This window comes from Mytilus galloprovincialis, chromosome 13 (genome assembly GCF_965363235.1).
Source record: "Mytilus galloprovincialis chromosome 13, xbMytGall1.hap1.1, whole genome shotgun sequence".
Lineage (NCBI taxonomy): Eukaryota > Metazoa > Mollusca > Bivalvia > Mytilida > Mytilidae > Mytilus > Mytilus galloprovincialis.
The window spans coordinates 13674049-13702047 of NC_134850.1; the positions used below are offsets into that span (position 1 = coordinate 13674049).

The following is a 27999-nucleotide window of genomic DNA, read 5'->3' on the forward strand; positions in this document are numbered from 1 at the left end:
AATCATTTGTACCTGTGTATATTAAAGAATGATTTAACATGTGAGATTGTATATTTTTAAAATTCCTTTTTATTTGAACCCCCCTTGTCTTGGCATTGTTAAACGATCTACAAAATGTCAAACTAGAACATTCCTGTCCTAGTGTCTGTGAAACATCTGAAATCTAAATTTCTAAATTAAACTTCATTTACTTTGCAAATATATATAATTCTTGTTTTTTAATATTAATAGAAACTAAGAAATATACTTCTGAAAATACGTTTTGTAACCATGCAAAGTTACCATTATATTTTAACAGTTAAAGTGAAAGATAAATTGAACAGATAACAATCAATACCTGAATTTAAAAAAATCTACCAACTATATTAGCCAACCAAGATTAAGCTAAAGACTTGAGATAAATGATAAAATGATCAATTTGAAGAGCAAGCAATGCATACCTGGTAGCTCAGCCTAATATCAAGAATGGTCAATATCAAATGAAGCTAAATGTTTATTGGTGTTTAATGCCACTTTCAGCACTCTTGTGCAATTTCGTGGCAGTCAGTTTTAATTGATGGGGTGAGCGGAGTCCCCAAAGAGAAAAACCAACCTATCTTAGGAAAACTGACAATCCTAGTCAAATAAGGTTGGTGTTGAGTGCATAGAGTGATCCTTTCTACTTGCAGGATCTCACTACCTCAATATTGACTAGCTAATGGCATAGCAGTTCAACTAAATAGACCAGTGAATAGAAGTTTTTCCCATATTTTACATTTATCTTTTGAGATTTAAATTTCACTGATGACATTTGATTGACATCTTTTTTCTATTAAGGGGGAGACAAAAGTGAAGGATTGATTGGAGAAAATAAATGCCAAACCAAAACTCCCATGAAAATCGATATAATTAAATCCTGAATTCCCAAAGATAAAATGGACTTTCCCCAAACTCCCATATACTAAACAGATCAATCATAAATTCCCCCCAAAAATTCTTTCTAACTCTCATGAAACCAAAGGAGCAATAAAAATGCATAAAAATTATTTCTGCCAATTTTTATGAGTTCCACTGTTTGTAGCAGAACATATTATTGAAATTAAAACATAACAGATGTAAAGTGTCAGACTGAAGTCTTGCAGGGGCGGATCAAGCCATTTAAAAAAAGGGGGGTCCCAACCAAGGACAAAGGGGTTCCAACCACATGTCCCTATTCAAATGCATTGATCGTCCAAAAAAAGGGGGGGTTCCAACCCCCGGATCCGCCACTGCTTTGGACCAAGTTAGCTAAAACAATTGATTACTGACTGAAACTTCCATCATTAGATTTGTAGGTTAAAATGTTAAATTTTGAAGAACAGAATGAAAAGGCAGACATCTATATTTTAAGTTAAAACTAAACTCTCATGACACCATGCAATGACAATCAATCTATTCATCAATTGGCCATTTCAAATTTTTCAGAGCATTCATCAAGCATTGGGATTAGTTTAGAACATTCTAAGCAAATGGTACTCAACCAATCAAATTTTCAACAGCAGGCATCATGCATTGTGATTGGTTAAGAATTACCTACACAAATGACTTTCAATCATAGAATGCTATCATTAATCATGTTTATGTATGCATGTGTCAGCATGTCAGATTTTTTTTTTTTTTTACTAACATTCTTGAGGAAAAATCATAAGATATCCTAATTTCAAAACATAGATTTAAACAGAAAAATATTCATTCTCATAAATTAAGCAATTCCTTATAGATGTGAAAGCTTTATATATACACTTTTGTCCAAGTTCCAAATATATAACTACACAAAATTTAAAAAAATCATTGAAAGTCATCATCTGATTACAGGTCAACATAGCTAGATTTGACACTATGTTTAATTGTAGAAAGAGATAATTTTATTTGATGTAATTGGTATGTACATGTGATTTGGTGCATATTTAAGAGGATATTCATCTCTTAGCTTGGAGCAATAGAGATATGACAGGTGTCACAAGTGGAGCAGGAGTTACTGCCCCTTGGAAATCATTTGAATTCAACCTTAGTTTTAAGTGTTGCCCAATCTTCAATTATCTCTGCAGTGAACTGTTTTTGTCACTCTTTTCTGATGATGAACTTTCATTGCTATTTTTAAACATTGAGTATGCTGCCAGTAATTTGCACTGCAAGCAGTAAAAGCAAGCTTCAATAAAGAAATAATGTTGAAAAAGTAATTGATATTTCATAACTTGAATTTACATGCACATTCAAATCTATTTCAGAAAGAAAAAAATCAGAACAAGACACAAAAAAATCAAAATTAAATAGTTAATATGCACATTCCAAATTATTTTTTGTTAACAATAAAGGTTTTTACATTGACGAACAAAAATAAGGCCAACATATTTCTTATCAGGACAGTGTCATGATCCTGTTTAAGACCACACAAAATGTTAATTAAATTATTAAAAATCTCAAATGTAGCTAAAAACAAGACCTTTCATTTACTTCTTGGTGTGGGTTGGCAAAACTTTATTTTTTTTTATTTATTGAAACCTTTTCTAACAAACAAAATCTACTCTGTAATCTTTTTTCCTTTTCGATTTCTTTTTCTTAGTAATATCATGATTTTTTTCTCCTTCCAGACAAAAAAAACCCCACAACATTATGGGACATTCTTAAAATATCAACTTATCTTTAAGTTACTAAATATATGTATACTTAACAGCTAGTCAATATTGTTTCTATATTTTAAACCCTACCCATGCATTTTCAATATTCAAGTTAGAACGGCCTACTTAAAAGGAATCTTCCTTTTACATGCAAAAATCTAAAATAAAATGATAATGATTTATGATGTTGATTCTAATGATAAAACTAAGCTCATCATAATGAAAAAACCCACACCAAGTTAAAATACTGGTCTCCAAAGACAAAGATAAGCATACAAGCAGTACGAAAACACCATTGAAAATTCGATATCTGTTAAAAAAATCCAAGAGAACATTTTACTTTATTAAACAAACAATTTTTTCTATTGCACATAATTTTTTGACAGATTTTATTTGAAGGTAACTGTTTTCAATTCAAAACAACAGCCAATGCTGGTTGACAGCTTATTTGTCAAGGCAATTCAGACCTTCATTTCCCATAAAATCTTTTGACTAAAATTGATGGTTAATATAGAATTGTTGGCAACGTAGGATAAATTTTGGTCCCAAGATTTTTTTTGTCAAACTCAGGTCTGTACCATAGAAACATAAAAGTTATTCTACATTCTCTAATTTTTTTTTTAAAGTAAAATGAGGAATTTTCAATGGGTTTTTTATACTACTTTTAAAAAAACAGATATCAAGCAGTGCCTATACCTCTTCTGTAACGATAACGTCTCAACAGATGGTAGTTGTAGTAATTTCTATATCTATTGTTGTAGTAACTCCATGGCCAAACTGAGGGCAATAAAAGTCACAATTATCAACCATTAGTTGCTTAGCAACCAAGGTCAAAACAAAAATATTGTATAAAAAAATCACCAATTGACTCAACTAAGGGCAATTAAGGTCTCATTTATCAAAGGTCAAAACAAAACCAGTTGCTTCGCAGGGCGCAGCATTATACGACCGCAGAGGTTGAACCCTGAACGGTTGGGGCAAGTATGGACACAACATTCAAGCTGGATTCAGCTCTAAATTTGGATTGTGATTAAATAGTTGACACAGCATAGGTTTCTGACACAGAATGAATGTGGTCTAATGAACTTAAACAAAAAAATTTGCCTTTGAGCAATTCACTATGCTGTTGAATATTAATCCTCTCAAAAAAATGTTTGAAGAAATTTTCTTTTTATTAATGAAATCTGAAATGAAAAAAATTGACCCCCAATTTTTTTTTCACATCCCCCTTTCCCTAATTTCAAAACTGATCTCAATTCAAATTTCTAATGAAGTTTGCAACAATAACTACTCATTTAAATACATCATAACATATTAAAATGTAAAAAAAGTGCTTGTTATTACTGAATGGTAAAGATTGTTTTAATCTATCAGTTGGTAGTAAAAGTGAATATACATTGTATATTGTATAAAACAATGATTTAAGTTGATTCAACTACTATTCTGGACAAAGAAAGATAACTCCAATTGAAATCCAATTGGAATTTCTTGCTATTGCACAATATTGTGCAATTAGATATTTCTTGCTATTGTGCAATACTGTGCAATTGAAAATATTTGCTATTGCACAATACTGTGCAATTGAAGATTTCTTGCTATTGCACAATACTGTGCAATTGAAGATTTCTTGCTATTGCTGAATACTGTGCAATTGAAAATTTCTTGCTATTGCACAATACTTAATATAATAATTTTGGATCCTGATTTGGACCAACTTGAAAACTGGGCCCATAATCAAAAATCTAAGTACATGTTTAGATTCAGCATATCAAAGAGGCCCAAGAATTCAATTTTTGTTAAAATCAAACTTAGTTTAATTTTGGACCCTTTGGACTTTAATGTAGACCAATTTTAAAACGGGACCAACAATTAAGAATCTACATACACAGTTAGATTTGGCATATCAAAGAACCCCAATTATTCAATTTTTGATGAAATCAAACAAAGTTTAATTTTGGACCCCGATTTGGACCAACTTGAAAACTGGGCCAATAATTAAAAATCTAAGTACATTTTTAGATTCAGCATATCAAAGAACCCCAAGGATTCAATTTTTGTTAAAATCAAACTAAGTTTAATTTTGGACCCTTTGGACCTTAATGTAGACCAATTTGAAAACGGGATCAAAAATTAAGAATCTACATACACAGTTAGATTCGGCATATCAAAGAACCCCAATTATTCAATTTTTGATGAAATCAAACAAAGTTTAATTTTGGACCCTTTGGGCCCTTTATTCCTAAACTGTTGGGACCAAAACTCCCAAAATCAATACCAACCTTCCTTTTATGGTCATAAACCTTGTGTTTAAATTTCATACATTTCTATTTACTTATACTAAAGTTATGGTGCGAAAACCAAGAAAAATGCTTATTTGGGTCCCTTTTTGGCCCCTAATTCCTAAACTGTTGGGACCTCAACTTCCAAAATCAATACCAACCTTCCTTTTGTGGTCATAAACATTGTGTTTAAATTTCATTGATTTCTATTTACTTAAACTAAAGTTATTGTGCGAAAACCAAGAATAATGCTTATTTGGGCCCTTTTTTGGCCCCTAATTCCTAAACAGTTGGAACCAAAACTCCCAAAATCAATCCCAACCTTTCTTTTGTGGTCATAAACTTTGTGTCAAAATTTCATAGATTTCTATTAACTTAAACTAAAGTTATAGTGCGAAAACCAAGAAAATGCTTATTTGGGCCCTTTTTGGCCCCTAATTCCTAAAATGTTGGGACCAAAACTCCCAAAATCAATCCCAACCTTCTTTTTGTGGTCATAAACCTTGTGTTAAAATTTCATAGATTTCTATTCAGTTTTACTAAAGTTAGAGTGCGAAAACTAAAAGTATTCGGACGACGACGACGACGACGACGCAGACGCCAACGTGATAGCAATATACGACGAAAAATTTGAAGCGGTCGTATAAAAATGTATTGAAAACTATCATCAATCAACTCAACTGAGGAAAAATTAAGTCACAATTATCAACCATAAGTTGCTTAGCAACCATGACCAAAAAAAATATATCGAGATACGATTGGCTAGGCAATTTAATTACAAAATTGAGTTGAAAAATTATCTAAAATTGAATATATCGATGCATTTCAGTGGTATTTGAGATAAATATCTTTTAATTAGAAGATACTATAGAGAAAATCATTTCTAAAATTAAAAAAAAAGTCTAAATATCAGCAGATAAGAAGTTTGAATCTGAGTCAAACAGATAAAAATTTTAAGAAAAAGAAACCATTTTCACTTCAAACACATATCTCAAAATTGCAAAATTTGGACTTCAAACATTCACACTCCCCTAAACCTCAAAATTAGGTATAATATCTCACCTTTGACAGGCTCTTCATCATTAACAACAAGTGTTCCTTCCTGTCCTTGCTTAGAAGCAACAACCTTGACCCATTCATTGACTGTTAGCCTGCGTCTACTGCTGAGAACTGCTGGGCCTGAAATGAAATTGAATGCTTTTCTTTTTAAATATGCATGAGAAGTTTAATAACAAATTTGAAAACTAATAATCTTTGCTGACATGCGATACACATGAATATTTTACATATACTTTATCTTAGACATGTTTGTGATATTTTATTGTTACCGAAAAATTTCTACCTAAAGGAGATATAATTTGACTTACCTGAGCCAGTTTTGTATCTGAACTCCAGATATCATTTCCCAGAGTCAACAAGATATCTAGTTCTGACTTACCTGAGCCAGTCTTGTATCTGAACTCAGATATCCATTCCTGGAGCCAATGAGATAAATGTCTCATATTTTAACTTACCTGAGCCAGTATTGTATCTGAACTCCAGATATCCATTCCTTAGAGCCAAAGAGACATAATCTCCGATTCCATCATTACTTTGAGCACTATACAAAACAATTCCATTCTCCAGACTGTGTGGTTTAAATTCTAATTCTATCTTCATTTCAAACTTAGCTCCTTGTACAGCAGCGTAGGCAGCAAAAGAAGTCTTGTTGAATCTTGGAATGTTGATTCTTCCAACTGAAATATAGTTAAATAATCTTAATAGGTTGGTGCATAACACTCTAGGGAGATAACTCTGTAAAAATCAGATGAATGTTTAAATTCCATTCTATTATTAAGGAAGTATTGAGCTTCTCAATGATCAAAATTAGTGTTTGTCAAACTGCTTTATGTATAACCAATGAAATATTTCCATTGCAGTGTGTGGTTCAATTATTATCATTTTTTTTTATATATTTTTGTCAAAGGCCCAAAGTAAATATTTTGTCCAAATCTTAAGAAAAGTAAACAAGTCAAATTTATTTTAGTCAAGGTGATTGGTACCACCTTAATATAAGACATGTCCATGTGTGTCTGAATTTAGAGTCAACATCCATGGAATCTTAAAATAAAAAATTATATAACTTGAATAAAAATGATTAATATTTTGGTGTTTGGATGTACATATAATACCTACAGGCTGTTTCAAAAATTATTGATATTGGTGGGAGAATAGCAGGCACTCAAATTAATTAATAGTTGGAAGTTATGATTTCCTTAGAATTTAGAATTATTGATTTCATTTTTTTTAAATACATTATCCATGCATCTATAAACATTTTCTATTCTATGGAAAATTTCAATTTGTCATTCACCAAAACCAATGAAATGCCAGTAAATTGATATCATACTACCAGGGCAATAATATTAATATTCACCTGTCAGACAACCAGGTCCAGAACTTTCCATTGGACAAATACAAGTGAACCCATTAGGTAGGTTACGGCAACGTCCAGCTGGTCCACAGGCACCTGTAAAGGATAAATATATTTTGAAATCCTAAACATTCATGATTCAATCATTCCTGGTGTTTAACACCACTAAGAGCACACTAACCTGTATTATGGCAGCCATAAAGGTGGAGGAATCTGAAGTACCAGAAGAGGAATATTAACTGGTAATCCAAGTCAATTGGTGGAGGAATCTGGTGTACCAGAAGAGGAATATTAAGTGGTAATCCAAGTCAATTGGTGGAGGAATCTGTAGTACCAGAAGAGGAATATTAACTGGCAATGGAGTACCAGAAGAGGAATATTAACTGGCAAAGGAGTACCAGAAGAGGAATATTAACTGGCAAAGGAGTACCAGAAGAGGAATATTAACTGGCAAAGGAGTACCAGAAGAGGAATATTAACTGGTAATCCAAGTCAATATTTTTGTCAAACGCACCTTGCCAAAAGGGAGGTTTGAACTCACAAACGTAGACACAATTTATTACCTGGATAACATCTCTGTCCCTGTTGGTCACATTGAGTCAGACAGTGACTCCCCAACACAACATAGACACAATTCGTTACCTGGATAACATCTCTGTCCCTGTTGGTCACATTGAGTCAGACAGTGATTCCCCAACACAACATAGACACAATTTATTACCTGGATAACATCTCTGTCCCTGTTGGTCACATTGAGTCAGACAGTGACTCCCTAACACAACATAGACACAATTTATTACCTGGATAACATCTCTGTCCCTGTTGGTCACATTGAGTCAGACAGTGATTCCCCAACACAACATAGACATAATTCATTACCTGGATAACATCTCTGTCCCTGTTGGTCACATTGAGTCAGACAGTGACTCCCTAACACAACATAGACATAATTCGTTACCTGGATAACATCTCTGTCCCTGTTGGTCACATTGAGTCAGACAGTGATTCCCCAACACAACATAGACATAATTCATTACCTGGATAACATCTCTGTCCCTGTTGGTCACATCTCTCCCCTGTAAATCCTTGAGGACAGACACATCTGAATCCATCTCCTGAATTAGCAGGAGTACACCTAGCTCCATTCATACATGGTCTGTTCTGACAGGCATCATACATCTCTATACCTTCTAGAGTAACAGCATCAGCTCCCAAGTTTAAGTTATCACCATTTCTTTCAACCTGGCTAATGGCACCTGCAAAACAATCAAATACCTTTTACAAAAAATTATGAATAAAACCTCTGTCAGCAACTTTTGGGAATATAACATTGGCCAATTTGTTTAAAAAGCCTATAAGAGAAAGGAGCTGGAGAACCTAAAAGAAAAACTGGACTTTTGACTTTCCCAGGACATGCAATCCTTGTAAATTAACTGGAATACTCCATAACATTGTCATACAAGTGTTTCTTATATTGATGCCCTGGGGGATTAAGGGATGATGGCCAGGAAAAAAATAACACAGAAAAATAAACATTGTAAATGGAGTTTTGCCTTTAAAAAAAAATTAAATTAAAACTCAACTAAACAAACATGTGTTCATAATCACAGTACACAGATGCACAACTCGCACTATCATTTTCTATGTTCAGTTGACAGTGAAATTTGGGTCAAAACTCTCATTTGGCTTTAAAATTAGAAAGATCTTATCATAGGGAACATGTGTACTAAGTTTAAAATTGATTGGACTTCAACTTCATCAAAAACTACTTTGACCAAAAACTTTAACCTGAAGCCGGACAGACGGACGAAGGAACGATCAGATAAATGGACCCAGTGACCAGAAAACATAATGCCCCTCTACTGTCTTTGTGGGGGCAAAACATACCAATAAGTCAATGAAAAAAAACTAAATATAAATTTGACATTACCTACAAATCCTGTGGTATATCTGGCTGGCTGTGGTATCTTACTATAGTCTGGAACACCACCTAAGTACATGTCTTGTGTGAGGTCCAAACCCTGGAATCGGCCAGGAGTTTCTCCAATGTATTTCTGTTTCTCATTGACAGTTAAAGTACCTGTGATGTGATAGAAAATAAAAATATACTACATGAACAACAGACAAAAAACCAAGCGATCTTACTGCTATTTTTTTCTGATAAACAGAGAGGTCATCACTAGACATCACTTCAATTGTAAAATGGCTTCTAATACCGGAATTTGAGCAGAATTCCTTACGGTATCTGTCATGCTACTAATACAGCTATGTCGCCAGTACTTACTGTTAACTTAAAAATGTTTGCAACGTTTTATTATTGCAGTGTAAGCCATGGCATAGTCTGGCAAAAATTAAAAGTTATCATAGTAAATCTATTTGAATACAAGACAGTAGTAACTTTCTGATAATGTTGTAATATAGGGTTATTGCATGAATATTGGGGAATATCGTCCCAAGTAGAATTTTATATCGCACAAGCTTGTGAGTGCAATATATGTTCTGCGAGGGACAATATTCCCCAATATTCATGCAATAACCCTTTTATTGTATAGCAATATGATATCGGAAAGTAACGAGGTGCTCTGCAGGGTGCAGCTTTATACGACCGCAGAGGTCGAACCCTGAACAGTTGGGGCAAGTATGGACAAAGCATTCAAGCTTGATTCAGCTCTGAATTTGGATTGTGATCAAATTTTTGACATTATATAGGTTTTTTACACACAAAAAAATGTCAAGATCTTACAAATCAATTAAAGATTTCTTCTTCAAACTTATTTAAATTTAAAATTAAATAGTTGACACAGCATAGGTTTCTGACACAGAATGAATGTGGTCTAATGATCTTAAAAATATTTTTTTTTGCCTTTGAGCAATTCACTATGCTGTTGAATATTAATCCTCTCAAAAAAATGTTTGAAGAAATTTTCTTTTTATTTATGAAATCTGAAATGAGAAAAATTGAACCCCCCTCCCCCCCCCCCTTTCCCTTATTCCAAAACTGATCTCAATTCAAATTTCTAATGGAGTTTGCTACAATACTATACTCATTTAAATACATCATAAAATATTAAAATGTAAAAAAAGTGCTTGTTATGGTAAAGATTGTTTTAATTTATCAGTTGGTAGTAAAAGTGAATATACATTGTATAATGTATAAAACAATGATTTAAGTTGATTCAACTACTATTCTGGACAAAGAAAGATAACTTCAATTGAAAATTTCTTGCTATTGCACAATATTATGCAATTAGATATTTCTTGCTATTGCGCAATACTGTGTAATTGAAAATACTTGCTATTGCACAATACTGTGCAATTGCAGATTTCTTGCTATTGCACAATACTGTGCAATTGAAAATTTCTTGCTATTGCACAATACTGTGCAATTGAAGATTTCTTGCTATTGCTGAACACTGTGCAATTGAAAATTCAATACTTAATATAATAATTTTGGATCCTGATTTGGACCAACTTGAAAACTAGGCCCATAATAAAAAATCTAAGTACATGTTGAGATTCAGCATATCAAAAAAGCCTAAGAATTCAATTTTTGTTAAAATCAAACTTAGTTTAATTTTGGACCCTTTGGACTTAATGTAGACCAATTTGAAAACGGGACCAAAAATTAAGAATCTACATACACAGTTAGATTTGGCATATCAATTTTTGATGAAATCAAACAAAGTTTAATTTTGGACCCCGATTTGAACCAACTTGAAAACTGCGCCAATAATCAAAATCTAAGTACGTTTTTAGATTCAGCAAATCAAAGAACCCCAAATATTCAATTTTTGATGAAATCAAACAAAGTTTAATTTTGGACCCCGATTTGAACCAACTTGAAAACTGGGCCAATAATCAAAATCTAAGTACTTTTTTAGATTCAGCATATCAAAGAACCCCAAGAATTCATTTTTTGTTAAAATCAAACTAAGTTTAATTTTGGACCCCCAACCTTCCTTTTGTGGTCATAAACTTTGTGTCAAAATATCATTGATTTCTATTTTCTTAAACTAAAGTTATAGTGTGAAAACCAAGAAAATGCTTATTTGGGCCCTTTTTGGCCCCTAATTCCTAAAATGTTGAGACCAAAACTCCCAAAATCAATCCCAACCTTCCTTTTGTGGTCATAAACCTTGTGTTAAAATTTCATAGATTTCTATTCACTTTTACTAAAGTTAGAGTGCGAAAACTAAAAGTATTCGGACAACGACGACGACGACGCCAACGTGATACCAATATACGACCAAAAAATTTTCAATTTTTGCGGTCGTTTAAAAATTGGTTTAAAGTAAGATTTTGTCGTTGATGACGTCATGATTTTTTGAAGATTTATTGCACTAGTGCAATATTAGAATTTATTGCACGCTAACTTTTGGTTACTTTCTGTGGGAAATATTATATTGCTATGCAATAATATCTTTTATTTCCATTGAATCCTTTTATTATTTTTCATGATTAACTTCAAACATGCCCAAAACCAATTTGTATTTTGCAAATCACTGCAAAAGGTCGTTCTTTTACCAACAAACCATTGATTGATGATTGATTGCATGTGTTCATCGAATCATAAATTAATATATACATTTCATATTTGATACTTACTGTGGAAATTTCCATTCAAAAGTAGCATAAGAAAAATAAGAATGATATCTTTTTCATAATCATAAGAAATTACACATCTTATTCTCTAAGAACAAGTTAATAAATAAAAAAATATCAATAACAAGGACCCTAAAACACATGTAAATAATACAAATAAACAAAATATACTACCACAACTTTATTTGTCATTATTTGTTTGCATAAAAATACATATTATTGATTTATTGTTCCTTGCTAAATGTCCAGTGGAAAATATTGGGAAAATATATCAAAACAATCATCCTTTATACACCTCCCAATTTTCTGATAATTGATTATACATGTATTGGTTTTTGTTTTTTGTAAAATGAATCAATTATGTTTTATTCATTATAGCCAATTATTTTTTATCCATAGCGTAGATGTTTTTTCGCTGCATATTGTCAAATACTTTTTTTGGGGGGGGATTCGTTTATTAAATTTTTTTTTTTAGCAAAATTTTATTTATCCCGGGGTGAACAAGGGTGGGGTGTTATTTACCCTGGGGTAATTAACCAGTCAGATTGTAGTATTTTTGCTGCATAAAAAATAAAATAAAATATCCACGAAAATGCAGGTTTTTCTCAATCCCTGAAAATTGGTACCCACAAAAATAAATGAATCCACAGTACTTGTTTTCATAAAGTATTTTTGCCAGTCATATCACAAAAATTAAATTTCTACTAAAATGTGCATTTTTTCCTAAATCTGCAAAATTTGGTATCATAAATAATAAATGAATCGACAGTATTTAATAAGAAATGACCAAAAAAAAACTGTTTTCCGAGGCTTTTTCAGGATTGTATAACAGAGAAAACATAAAATGATTTTATCAATTAAATGTTTATAAAAAACAACTGACCAGCTTTCCTGTTTCTCTCTAGTCTGACTGTGTGCCATTGGTTCAGGTCCAAGGTCTCATTACCCTGAATGATGGCTGGTCCCGATCCTACATCAAAGGTGAATTCTGGGTAACCTTCTCTCAACCCAAAGCAGACGTAATCTCCACCTCCTCTCTGGAAGTCATCATTACCATTGTACAAAACTAAACCTGTCAAATGCAATAAAATACAATTTATCTTTACTAAAGCTAAATATTAGATTCTCTTGTGTTACAAAAAAATTGGAAGATAAATACCTATCTAAATTTTAATGAATTCAGGAAAATATTTTCAAAAGCTTACAATACTTTTCATCTTTACTAAATCAAAATTTTAAAGATTTTTTCTTGTTTCAATATCTTGGAAGATAAATGCCTGAATTTCAGAATCATGCACATTCTGGGAAATATTTTCAAAAGCTTACACCAAAACGTTTGAAAGAACTAAACAACTCTTGACTGAACCTCAATATGTCTCTATTTTAGCACCTCATTAATGAATATATTCTGCACTTACCATCAGTTGCCTCTGGTTTTAGTCTAAGCAGGATATCAAAGTCCAGATAAACATCATTCATTGGTGGATAAGTTATATAGGAAACTGGGTTCTGTGGGAAGTAGGGTACCAGATCTCCAACAACAAGTTCCATTGGTTGTTCAATCTTTCCAAGCTCATTACCAGCACTACAGACATACATGCCAGCGTCATCGGGGTTTACCTTGGGTATTGTCAGACGACCATCCTTCTCCACTGTATATTCGCTAAAATTGAAAACAAACAATTTCTTTTCAAATATTTGGTATTTCATCGCTTTTATTTATTTATTCACATACCTTGCAATTGATTCAAACAAACATTTTGAGAGTATTGCATGTCAATACATAGAATCCTACAAGGTAAAAATTTATCCGTAATTACTAATACAATGTCATTTAAAAATCTTTTAATACATGAGTTATCTCTCTTTGTACAGATATATGGTTTAATATAGTACTCTAACATTAGATATGGACCATAACTCAAATTCTCAGACTGGCACAACATTCGAACTTGATCTATTACTTGTCATGAGAAAACTATATACCAAATATCAAATAAATATCTTTCAGAACAAAGAAAAAAGTGTGGAAAACTGATTTGCCAGACAGACAGATGGACAAACAGACAGACAGACAGCTGGACGGAGTCCAAACCTAAAGTCCCCTTCGACCTTGACTGAAAACCTTTTCTGTTGTCTTGAACTGCTTGAAGTGATGAAAGGGGGTCTTTAATTTATTTGCACAGATGATTTTGTGTACAAGATCTTTCGGTATAGGTAATACATGATTCTGAATGTTTAATGAAGTACACAGGCTTGTTCATATTGTATACATCTTTTGGCTAAACCATGAAATCTGTTATCCACAAAAAAAGAATTCTCCACAAACCACGATTTAGTATCCAAGAAACAAATAATTCCACAGCATGTGAAATCAGGTTGTAAGTGTAGAAAAAGAACCTATAGTTTTCATGGCAACCACTCCCTCACATAGTTTTTAAAGTACTAAAAACAAACTTCTGTATTTGTCCATCATTTCTGTACCATGTGAAACCAGATTGTGCATAACATATGGTTTCACATAACATTGTAAAAATAAAACTGAAGAGCTGGAAACCATCTGCTAACATAGTTGTAGAAGTAAACAAACAACCCTTGACATTTGTCCAACTTTTCTGTACCATGTAATATCAGGTTGTGTGTATCATATGGCATCACATGGCATAGTCAAAATAAAATCAGAGATATCAACTTCTGCTGACATAGTTATGAAAAAGCAAAAAGAAAACTTGACATTTCTCCATTTTTTCTGTACAATGTGACATCAGGTTATGCGTGTCATTTGGCACCACATGGAATTATCTTAATGGAACATAGAGCTGGTAACCCCTTGCTTACATAGTAATAGAATTAAAAAAAAATACTTGGCATTTTCCATCCTTTCTGTACGATGTGATATCAGGTTGTGAACACCATATGACATTGCAACTAGAGGCTCTAAAGAGCCTGTGTCGCTCACCTTGGTCTATGTGAATATTAAACAATGGACACAGATGGATTCATGACAAAATTGTGTTTTGGTGATGGTGATGTGTTTGTAGATCTTACTTTACTAAACATTATTGCTGCTTACAATTATCTCTATCTATAACAATACTTTCTGTGGAAAATGTTATTGAAAATCTTCAAATTTTAAGAAAATTGTTAAAAATTGACTATGAAGGGCAATAACTCCTTAGGGGGTCAATTGACTATTTTGGTTATAGTGACTTATTTTTAGTTCTTACTTTGCTGTACATTATTGCTGTTTACAGTTTATGATCTCTATCTATAATAATATTCAAGAAAACAAAAAAAACAGCAAAATTTCCTCAAAATTACCAATTCAGGGGCAGCAACCTAACAACCGATTATCCGATTCATCTGAAAATTCCAGGGCAGATAGATCGTGACCTGATCAACAATTTTACTTCGTCAAATTTGCTCTTAATGCTTTGGTTTTTGAGTTATAAGCCAAAAACTGCATTTTACCCCCATGTTCTATTTTTAGCCATGGCGGCCATCTTGGTTTGTTGGCCGAGTTACCGGACACATTTTTTTAACTACATACCCCAATGATGATTATGGCCAAGTTTGGTTAAATTTGGCCCAGTAGTTTCAGAGGAGAAGATTTTTCTTAAAGATTATTAAGATTTACGAAAAATGGTTAAAAATTGACTATAAAGGGCAATAACTCCTAAAGTGGTAAACTGACCATTTTGGTCATGTTGACTTATTTGTAGATCTTACTTTGCTGAACATTATTGCTGTTTACAGTTTATCTCTATCTATAATAATATTCAAGATAATAACCAAAAACAGCAAATTTTCCTTAAAATTACCATTTCAGGGGCAGCAACCCAACAACGGAATGTCCGATTCATCTGAAAATTTCAGGGCAGATAGATCTTGACCTGATGAACAATTTAACTCAGTCAGATTTGGTCTAAATGCTTTGATTTTGAGTTATAAGCCAAAAACTGCATTTTACCCTCATGTTCTATTTTTAGCCATGGCGGCCATCTTGGTTGGTTGGCCGGGTCACCGGACACATTTTTTTAAATAGATACCCCAATGATGATTATGGCCAAGTTTGGTTAAATTTGGCCAAGTAGTTTCAGAGGAGAAGATTTTTCTAAAAGATTACCAAGATTTACGAAAAATGGTTAAAAATTGACTATAAAGGGCAATAACTCCTAAAGTGGTCAACTGACCATTTTGGTCATGTTGACTTATTTGTAGATCTTACTTTGCTGAACATTATTGCAGTTCACAGTTTATCTCTATCTATAATAAAATTCAAGATAATAACCAAAAACAGCAAAATTTCCTTAAAATTACCAATTCAGGGGCAGCAACCTAACAACGGGTTATCCGATTCATCTGAAAATTTCAGGGCAGATAGATTTTGACCTGATTAACAATTTTACCCCGTCAGATTTGCTCTAAATGCTTTGGTTTTTGAGTTATATGCCAAAAACTGCATTTTACCCCTATGTTCTATTTTTAGCCATGGCAGCCATCTTGGTTGGTTGGCCGGGCCACCGGACACATTTCTTAAACTAGATACCCCAATGATGATTGTGGCCAAGTTTGGTTAAATTTGGCCCAGTAGTTTCAGAGGAGAAGATTTTTGTAAAAGTTAACGCAGGACGACGACGCCGGACGCCGGACGCCAAGTGATGAGAAAAGCTCACTTGGCCTTTCGGCCAGGTGAGCTAAAAATAAAACCTAGAGCTGGTAACCACCTGCTTACATAGTAATAAAAGTACATGTACCAATACAAACCTTGGCATTTGTCCATCTTTTCGGTACCATGTGATATCAGGTTGTGGATATCCTACAGCCTCACATGACATGGATGCCTTAGATCCCAGAGCTGCTGTCATGGAGTCAGCCTGACTTCCTGATATTATAGGACGGGCTACAACATATTTAATAAGTATATTATTCTGTTGTATATACATATTATTATAGATATATCAAATTCTTAATTGATTGACATTACCAAATGAGAAGGTATATAAAATGACAGGCTACAACAAATGTAATAAGTATATCATTCTGTTGTGTATATTATTATAAATATAGCAAATTCTTAATTGATTGACATTCCCAAATGCCACTGTATATAATAGGATGGGCTACAACAGATTTAATGGGTATATTATTCCATTGTGTATATTATTAAGGTTACATTAAATCCTAAATGACTGTCACTTTACCAAATGAGATGGTATACAATAGCATGGGCTACAACACATTTCATAGGTATATTATTCAGTTGTTCATATAATTATGGTGACCTAAAAATCCAAAATCTATTGTGACACCATCAAATGAGAATGTATAAATTAGGAAAGTCTACAAGACATTTGTATATTATTTTATTGTGTATTTATGATTATGGTGAACAAAAAAATCCTAAATTGAAAGTGACATTCCCAAATGCAACTGTATATAATAGGACGGGCTACAACATATTTAATAGGTATATTATTTCATTGTGTATATCATTCTATTTACCTAAAAACCTAAATTGATTGTGACATTACCAAATGAGATTTTTAACTGAATTTGGACTTGTCATGTGTAACACAATAGGTGAACATATGGAGCAGTATCTGCTTACCCTTCTTGGGTACCTGAGATCAGCTCCATTTTTGGGTGGGTTTCTTATCCTAATGCTCAGCAATTAGCTTTCTATTTAGTGTTTTGTGGACTGTTTACAATTGTTGGTCTTTTTCTCAAATTTCTGTTTTTGGCATGGATCTAACATCTCCCCGCATAGGTTTTGTCTACCCCATTTTTTTAAATAGCAGTTTAAGATATTGAAAAAGACATATCATTACTCTTCATGTACACATTCTTGGGTAAAATACATTTCAGGAAGAAAGTACATAAAAGTGTGTGTTTTCATAATGAAATGAAAATAACTTAAATGACAGATGTGTACATATTTAAACAAAACATAAGTGTTCAGTGATCTATATGCAGGACGACACTGATGTTTTGAAAAAACCTACATTTTTGTTCTTATAAGAATGAATGCAGAGAATTTTTTTTCTTACTCAGCATTAGTTTTTGATACAATCACTCTATGATCAAAAGGAATTCACTTATTTTAGTTATATATATGCATAACTTTGATTTGGAAACGTAACAGCTGAGAGTTGGATAGAGTATTTGTTTCCCTGAGAAAACATTGTCAACTGTTGCGAAGCCAAGCTGCTCTAGCACCATCTCAGCTATGTGTAATCTAATTATTCTGTTATTACTGTTATTAAATTTCAAAATTAAAATAATAAACTATGACATCTTGTATATAACAACCATCCATATTGAGTAAAGTGCACACTTGATCAAGGGTGCCCTTAAAGAGTAATATTGAGTATTTAACATGGGATAAAACAAACTTAATCTACCTTTTATTAGCCAATTAAAATATGGTATTTTGACATGAAGTATAATAATGTTAATGGTTCACCTTTGACAAACAAATTAACTCTTTGTTGTATTGTTCCTCTCAGATTCTGAGCTGTACAAACATAAGTCCCGGCATCCTCAATTCTGACATTTGGAATAACCAGGAACACATCGTTCACGGTTGAAGTCTCAGGCAGTGGTTCTCCAATTCTTGACCATGTAACAGTCGGTATGGGTGTTCCTACAAATTATTTTCATATTACAATTAAATTTTTTTATACACACATCATTATTTTAAAGGTCAGTTTGGTCTAAAGCTAGTTCCATGATCAGATGCAGGGTTTTAAAATTTAATACAAAGGATAAACTACATCAATATAAGGGTGATATAAAATTAGGGAAAGTAAATGGGTATCTAATGCTCTAAATCTTGAAACTCTGAATTAAATAACAAAGCTGGGAAGAAATACTGTTTACTGAAGGGATGTTATAAAAATCAAATTCTAGTTTCTGTCTCTTTTTATTTCAGTTCAATTTCCTCAAATAGAGTAATTTAGCTAAGGACATGCCATAATTGCAATCAAAAACTACGCTGAAAAAAAATCAGAAAAGAATTGTAAAGGAATTTTTTTTATGCTTTTCAAAGGAAATTGTGGATAGATATTTATTGGTTGGATACCAATTTCAGAAAATTTCGTGGGTAAAGGTAAACATTATGAATTCAAAAGGTTAACAAAGCACAAATTTTCAATAGGCTTGTGTACTGCCAAGGCTTTTTGTATGCAAAGGTTCCATGTCGAAGACCATACTAATTGATCTATAATGGTTTACATTTATAAATTGCGACTTGGATGGAGAGTTTTCTCATTGGCATTCATACCACATCTTCTTATATCTATTTAGCAAAAGCACAAATCAATATCAACGATAATACAAAATGTTTCTAAATCCAAGTGAATTGGTATCCAACAAAATAAATACATCCACAGCTGGCAAAATGCCTTTTTTGTGAAGTTTTTGCAAAGAAAACCAGGTGCTCCGCAGGGCGCAGCTTTATACGACCGCAGAGGTCGAACCCTGAACAGTTGGGGCAAGTATGGACAAAACATTCAAGCGTGATACAGCTCTGAATTTGGATTGTGATCAAATTTTTGACATTACATGGTTTTTTTTACACAAAACAAATGTCAAGATTTTACAAATCAATTAAAGATTTCTTCTTATTTAAATCTAAAATTAAATAGTTGACACAGCATAGGTTTCTGACACAGAATGAATGTGGTCTAATGAACTTAAAAGTTTTTTTTGCCTTTGAGCAATTGACTATGCTGTTGAATATTAATCCTCTCAAAAAAATGTTTGAAGAAATTTTCTTTTTATTTATGAAATCTGAAATGAGAAAAATTTAACCCCCCCCCCCCCCCCTTTTTTTTCACATCCCCGTTTCCCTTTTTCCAAAACTGATATCAATTCAAATTTCTAATGGAGTTTGCAACAATAACTACTCTTTTAAATACATCATAAAATATTAAAATGTAAAATAAAGTGCTTGTTATCACTGAATGGTAAAGATTGGTTGGTAGTAAAAGTGAATATACATTGTTTATTGTATAAAACAATAAAAAAAACTTCATCAGCAACATTTTATATTGGCAAATTTCCAATGAAGTTATTTACATAAAGTTATTGGCAAATAAAAATAGAAAATGACATCATAGTCATGTCTGGCAAATTTCCAACATACATTATCTAAAACATTTTAGATAAGATAAGGAAAAAAAGCTTCATCAGCAACATTTTATATTGGCAAATTTCCAATGAAGTTATTTACATAAAGTTATTGGCAAATAAAAATAGAAAATGACATTATAGTCATGTCTGGCAAATTTCCAACATATATTATCAACTACTATTCTATACAAAGAAAGATAACTCCAATTGAAAATTAATTGCTATTGCACAATATTGTGCAATTAGATATTTCTTGCTATTGTGCAATACTGTGCAATTGAAAATTTCTTGCTATTGCACAATACTTGATATGGAATCCTGATTTGGACCAACTTGAAAACTGGGCCCATAATCAAAAATCAAAGTACATATTTAGATAAAGCATATCAAATAAGCCCAAGAATTTAATTTTTGTTAAAATCAAACTTAGTTTAATTTGGACCCTTTGGACCTTAATGTAGACCAATTTGAAAACTGGACCAAAAATTAAGAATCTACATACACAGTTAGATTTGGCATATCAAAGAACCCATTTATTCAATTTTTGAAGAAATCAAACAAGTTTAATTTTGGACCCCCATTTGGACCAACTTGAAAACTAGGCCAATAATTAAAAATCTAAGTACATTTTTAAATTCAGCATATCAAAGAACCCCAAGGATTCAATTTTTGTTAAAATCAAACTAAGTTTAATTTTGGACCCTTTGGACCTTAATGTAGACCAATTTGAAAACGGAACCAAAAATTAAGAATCTACATACATAGTTAGATTCGGCATATCAAAGAACCCCAATTATTCAATTTTTGATGAAATCACACAAAGTTCAATTTTGGACCCTTTGGGCCCCTTATTCCTAAACTGTTAGGACCAAAACTCCCAAAATCAAACCCAACCTTCCTTTTATGGTCATAAACCTTGTGTTTAAATTTCATAGATTTCTATTTACTTATACTAAAGTTATGGTGCAAAAACCAAAAATAATGCTTAATAGGACCCCTTTTTGGCCCCTAATTCATAAACTGTTGTGACCTCAACTCCAAAAATCAATCCCAACCTTCCTTTTATGGTCATAAACCTTGTGCTAAAATTTCATTGATTTCTATTTACTTATACTAAAGTTATTGTGCGAAAACCAAAAATAATGCTTATTTGGGCCCTTTTTTGGCCCTTAATTCCTAAACTGTTGGAACCAAAACCCCCAAAATCAATCCCAACCTTCCTTTTGTGGTCATAAACCTTGTGTCAAAATTTCATAGATTTCTATTCACTTAAACTAAAGTTATAGTGCGAAAACCAAGAAAATGCTTATTTGGGCCCTTTTTGGCCCCTAATTCCTAAAATGTTGGGACCAAAACTCCCAAAATCAATACCAACCTTCCTTTTGTGGTCATAAACCTTGTGTTAAAATTTCATAGATTTCCATTCACTTTTACTAAAGTTAGAGTGCGAAAACTAAAAGTATTCGGACGCCGGACGACGACGACGACGACGACGACGCTGACGCCAACGTGATAGCAATATACGACGAAAAATTTTTCAAATTTTGCGGTCGTATAAAAAGTATAGAACAAAAAATGCATAGATCATGCCTTCCACAATCTTCCCATGCAAAATTTAAAATTTCATGCTAGAAAATAATTTGGAACTTTCAAAGATAAAGAAATATATGTTTTAAAAAAATCATCAGTTTCATTGAAATTAGCTCTCTGTAGTCCATATCTTATAAAAAGGTAAAGAGTAAACTGTAAAAAGACATGTGTATCAAGTAGGACCATATTGCCAACCCACCAATTCTAGAAGGGAGACTCTCTCTTTTTCTTTAAAAAAAAAATTATCCCTCTTAGGACATCCCATGTGTGAAGGGGGTCAAAATTCATTTCTTGTGACTAAAAATCCAGGAATTGTCATTCCTATCTTTATAGTTTGAGTTGTTTGATTGTATTTTTTATGTATTGCAAAACCAATGCAAATTGAATGCTTATCACAATTAGTAAATTAAAAAATATCTTATCTTATTAACATATTGTTTTAAATTATTAAATCTCTGAAAAGATACTTCAATTTTATCCTTTTGTGCTAAAATATTTAAATACTTCATATCTTCACAAGAAAAAGGGTTTTCACCAATTACCTCTCCTTAGTGGAACTGGTAAAAGGGAGACTACCCACTTGGTTGGTAGGAGTGAGTAAGACATTCAAGATAAAACACTCTGAAGTGCCCCAGAGAAAAAAATAGTGTTATATCTGACAAGCTTATCAAACAATACTTACTTAATTCTCCTTTAAAATAAATTTCCTTACATTAGAAAGTATACCGAATATGTAAAGATATTGAAGTTGGAACTGCTTAAAATGTGGAAAATATTACTTAGAGAACAACTAATAATGGTACTTTATTACATTATAATGTAGCTCCTTTGCTCTGTGGTAACCATTTTCATCCCTGTTATAAGCACTTTTATTTTCTTTCAACAAATGCAAAATAATGTAAACTTTTTCTCCACTTTATACAATACATGTTTTTTAAAACATAGCATTTAAAGTTGGGGTATCCAAAATACAACAAAACAAGAACAAGCAAAATAAAAACTTGTTTTTACGATGTGAAAATCACTTGCATGGTACTTTGAATGATAGTTGTTGTTTCAGTAGTCCTTGTTATATCATTACAGCATTTTATATATTGGAGTAAGAAGTCATAGTGCACAGAGAGAACCAAAACCTTCAGCAGGAAAACTGGCAATCATTGTAAATTTACACAAGAGTCAAATGATGTTAATATCTATGTTAATCAAGATAAAAGTCAAATTACATTGCCATGATTTTTTTAAGACATTCCAAAATCAAACTTAAAACCTATAGAAAGGCACAAAGCACTGGTGGGCTAAGACTGCTAATGTATGGACAAGTGAAGATAAACCACAAAATGAGAAATATTTCAGACTTTCCAAAATCAAACCTGAAAAACCAACAAGCAGACACAAAGCACTAGTGGGCTCAAACTCCTAGTGTATGGATAAGGGGAGATAATCCAAAATTTTAAGCCATTCATACATAAAATATTTACCTGTGACAACACATTCCATTTCTACTCTTTCACCAATGTTTACAGTCTGTGTATCTATCCTGATTGGACCAGTACCAGTTCCAGCTGTGTAAAGAAAATTTTCACAACATTACAAAGAATATACATAAATATTCTCATTAGCATTTTTGCAAATAGCTGAATTTTATTGGACCATTTAGTTATCTCATTAGCATACATGTATATATACAAATAGCTGAATGTGATTAGAACATTTAGATATCTCATTAGCATACATGTATATACAAATAGCTGAATGTGATTGGACCATTTAGTTATCTCATTAGCATACATGTATATACAAATAGCTGAATGTGATTGGACCATTTAGTTATCTCATTAGCATACATGTTTATACAAATAGCTGAATGTGATTGGACCATTTAGTTATCTCATTAGCATACATGTATATACAAATAGGCTAGCTGAATGTGATTGGACCATTTAGTTATCTCATTAGCATACATGTATATACAAATAGCTGAATGTGATTGGACCATTTAGTTATCTCATTAGCATACATGTATATACAAATAGGCTAGCTGAATGTGATTGGACCATTTAGTTATCTCATTAGCATACATGTATATACAAATAGCTGAATGTGATTGGACCATTTAGTTATCTCATTAGCATACATGTACCGTATATACAAATAGCTGAATGTGATTGGACCATTTAGTTATCTCATTAGCATACATTTATATACAAATAGCTGAATGTGATTGGACCATTTAGTTATCTCATTAGAATACATGTATATACATATAGCTGAATGTGATTGGACCACTTAGTTATCTCATTAGCATACATGTTTTTACACATAGCTGAATGTGATTGGACCATTATCCTCAGATGACTTAATATGAAAATCCATTGCAAAAAAATATACATAAATTATTTCATTAGCATATCCAAAAAAAGCTGAATGTGACTGGTCAGTTGAAATTGTTTCTAGTCAAAAACCATGTACATTCTATGTAGATTTTACTCTGACATATTCATGAGGGGAACACACAAGTGGAAACCTTGGATTGGAAGTGAAAGAAAAATGCACCAACATTTTAGGCAAGGTTTTTATTATAAAGAACAAAACCATTTGAAATACAATTAAACAGAAAGTATGGCTTAAAACTTTATCAGTCTTTTAAGGTGTTAACATTGTCAACAAATAGACAGAAACATTTAAGAATCCGATTAAGGGTCAGAGGAAAGAGGAGTGTTATCATACAAAATGGTAAAAAATTTCAGAGCATTGGAAAAAGAAAAACTTTTGGACAAATCAATGTCAAAAATTATATTTTTTCAAAACAAAAAGGGATTTAAACTCTCTACGTCCCCCTGTATGCGTCAAATCATTTTAATGTTCGACTTGAGTTCTTCAGATACATATATTTATATTTATTGAATAAAATCACTTACTATTACGTCCTTGTACAGTAAGGGTAACATATTCTCTGTCTACTCCTGCCTGACTGGCAGCTTGACAAATGTATCGTCCACTGTCTTCTTGTCTCACATTGAAAATTCTAATAAAAAATAATCATAATCAATAAATCTCAAAAGTACTCTTTTTAATTCTACCTTTTTTTATCAATCAAACTATATAAGTAATCAGTAATGAATCAATAAACATGTTTTTTTTTTGTGGTAATTTTTAACTTTACAGTACTGGATGGATACATTGTACCTCTGCTGGTCGACTATTAACCACTGAGGGTATCATTAGCTCATTTACAGTACTGGATTGATACATTGTACCTCTTTTGGTCGAATATTAGCCACTGAGGGTATCATTAGCTCATTAGTCAGTACTTTGTTACTGACATGATTTACAACAAAAATTTCTAAAATTGTCAGTCTATAGATTTTGAAATTATAAAGATACTAAGGTTTCAACTCCCTCAGGTAAAGTTGACAGTAGATGGATTTGACTATTTTAAGGTCCTTTGATGATCTGTAACCTCTTTGAGATACGTAATACTTACTGCAGAACACCATTATTGACAGTATGATCCCGTGGAAGGACTCCATTTTCTTTCTCCCATGTTATACTAGGTGGTGGGTTTCCTGAAGCCTGACATCTCAATTCCATCAACTGACCCAAGTATGGCCTGGCTTCACGTTGTGAAAGGGTAATTGTTGGCGGCACTTGAATATAAAGAAAAAGTTTTGTCCTATAAACACACACATTTACATTTTTGAAGTATTTAAAGCAGTTGGACTGAGTAAGTTAAATTCAGAAATTGTCACGAGCATTTATGATTGCGATTTTTAAAAAATAACAAAAATAGGAAATAAATTATTGCAATTTTATGAAAAGCTGCATGTAGATATATTTCTCAAGTTCTTTGATATTTTAACCCTTTCTGGATGTATTAAATAAACAAATTTAATCAACAGGTGGCTGACAATGATCTCAGACGATAGTTAAAATTAAAAATTTGATCAACAAAAATTAAACTATCTCGATTGGATAAATCCGATAATCCACTGCTACCAATGTAAGAATCTATATATGTATCATATAATCAAATGAAAGTTTTTTTATTTACACTTATTTAAGGGAAAAAATCATATCTGAACTACTGTAAACCAACTTATTATTTCACCAGCAATTTATTTTTCGTGAGTAGTATAATAATGTTAATATAAGTCATCCTGAATATAAGTACCGGTATTCCCTTGTTTAAACACATGAAGAAAAATTAGAAAACCACAAACATTAATTTCTGTGAATTTGGATGAAAAATACCAAAAGTGAAAAAAGTATCTGCAAACATACAAGTTGATACAGTTACAGAAACTTTTTAAAAAGACTGAATTAACAGTTTTATTGCTTTTAAAATGTTGTTGCCAGAAGACAAGAAAGAATATTTAATTTTAATATGTTGATAATTTGATAGCAAGGATTTAGATTTTTTTTTACTTATTAGTCTTGTCCTAATATTCATTTTCAAATTTTAAGGGACCAGAATATTTTATCTTAACAAACTGCCAAGCCCAAAGCTCAGAATCCCTAAATCCTTCAATGAATATAATTCTATTGGATGTTTCTTACCTATTACAGATACTATAGCAAAACCATCAGAAGATCCACTGCTTCCTGTTGCTAAGCAACGGTATCGGCCTGTGTCTGCTGCAGTCACTTGTCTTATTTCTAGAAGACCATCTCTAGTCTGTGTAGCTGAAGGATTAAGGACACCATCAACCTTCAACCATTCAATGTTAAATGGTCCGGATCCCTGGGGCCGACATCTTAGCTGAACAGTACCTCCTGCCCTAGCTTCCACTCTGGCTGGAGAGATGGTCAGACTTGGTGTAACTGAAAACAAATTAGAAAGCAAATTACATTTACATTATTTGTTAACCTGCCCTTGCTTCATTTCTGACAGGTGAAATTGTCAGACTTGCCATAACTGAAAACAAAAATGAAAAGTGGAATAACATTTTGCTGAATAGTAACCCTACCCTAACTTAACATGGCTGGAGAGCAAGTTTGAGGAAAATAGACATGGTGAAATATTAAACAATTTGAGTAGTAAACATGAATTAGCTATTTCTAATAAGATATACTCATATTATGACAAATCAATCATGAATTTTTTTTTCTTGCATTGAAAATACAAGTTTTCTATAAAAATGTAAAATTTGTAAAAAAAAAAAAACCATGAAAAAAAGTTTCAACAGAATTTTTTTTTCCACGAAAACAGCTCTGAATTCCACAGTACTTACCTGTAACAATGATAAAAACTGATGTCTCATAATTTTTAACAGGAGATGATGCAGAACAGATGTATTCCCCACTGTATACTGATCTGAAATTAGGTATGGTTAATGTTCCTCCACGGACTGAATGATTAGGTGGCATCAATCCATCCCGTTTCCTCCAACGGACCACAGCATTTCGTATTCCTATGGAAAATTATTAGAAATTATGATCAAGGGATAAAAAAGTTGAGGTAAATATACAAAAAAATTATTTATCAAAATTTATTTTTGACTATTGTGTTGTTTTTGTGGATATTTCTATAGACTGCAGTTATTGATTATGAGAACTTTTACTCAATTCACAATCATACAGAAGAGGAAAAATCGTATTCATTATGTAATGACCCCCACCACCTACACTAAATGAAGAAAAAAAAAGAACAGGGCAAAAGGGCAGACAATTCTTAGAAATATAAATTAGAAATAAACTTCCCAATTATTGTTAAAAATTCAAATGTTAGAGTAAAACCTTATTCAAACCTAGAGAAAAAGCGGACAGAACTGCTGGAAATATAAAAACTTATGAATAGACTGTCACTGGTTTAATTTATGTCTACTTATATGTTACTTCTCGTGTAACAGTTCATTAAGAAATTTTTGGAATTTATTTTTTTAAGTCGACATATTGCCATTCACTCGTAATAACAAATCGGTAACGACCATCGGTATAAAATGTGTTTATTATAGTTTTGACAAGTAAGTAAATTAACTATATGTGAAACTTCTAATTTTTATTTAGCTAATATTTTTATTATAATAATAATAATAAAATTACCTATATGGTAGCATCTTTTTAATGAACGGTCATACCATATGAAGAGTTTAGAAGTATTATAAGTAAACTGTTACAGAGTGTTAATTACCCCGACCATATGAGTATATACCCGTATGGTCCAAATACTCATATGGTCTGGAACAGATACATATAATCTAAATAAGCAGTTTTTACCTGTAGTATCACATTCTATTGTTACAGTTTCTCCTTCTCTAACTGTACGCTGTCCTGGTCCTCTGATTGTCACACCAGTCTCTCTTGATGGCTGGCCACTTTCCTGAACTACAATAAAATACAGAAT

At 32.2% G+C, this 27999-nt stretch overlaps 1 protein-coding gene across 7 annotated transcripts in view; it reads right to left on the minus strand.

Annotated features, from left to right (window-relative positions):
- The window catches only part of LOC143057180 (basement membrane-specific heparan sulfate proteoglycan core protein-like), a 188417-nt gene that overhangs the window by 18365 nt on the left and 142053 nt on the right, over positions 1–27999 (minus strand). For 6 of the 7 annotated variants that reach the window (XM_076230436.1, XM_076230440.1, XM_076230437.1 and 3 more), the window contains 16 exons: positions 27873–27980; positions 26888–27067; positions 26214–26477; positions 25141–25303; positions 24575–24681; positions 23135–23218; positions 18397–18576; positions 16698–16833; positions 13349–13593; positions 12814–13002; positions 9259–9408; positions 8366–8584; positions 7332–7424; positions 6430–6651; positions 5978–6094; positions 3333–3413 (listed from right to left, as the gene is read on the minus strand). In XM_076230436.1, coding sequence (XP_076086551.1) covers positions 3333–3413; positions 5978–6094; positions 6430–6651; positions 7332–7424; positions 8366–8584; positions 9259–9408; positions 12814–13002; positions 13349–13593; positions 16698–16833; positions 18397–18576; positions 23135–23218; positions 24575–24681; positions 25141–25303; positions 26214–26477; positions 26888–27067; positions 27873–27980 — 2538 coding nt within the window. The remainder of the gene's footprint in view (positions 1–3332; positions 3414–5977; positions 6095–6429; positions 6652–7331; positions 7425–8365; positions 8585–9258; positions 9409–12813; positions 13003–13348; positions 13594–16697; positions 16834–18396; positions 18577–23134; positions 23219–24574; positions 24682–25140; positions 25304–26213; positions 26478–26887; positions 27068–27872; positions 27981–27999) is intronic. The other variant, XM_076230439.1, reaches the window with a different exon arrangement.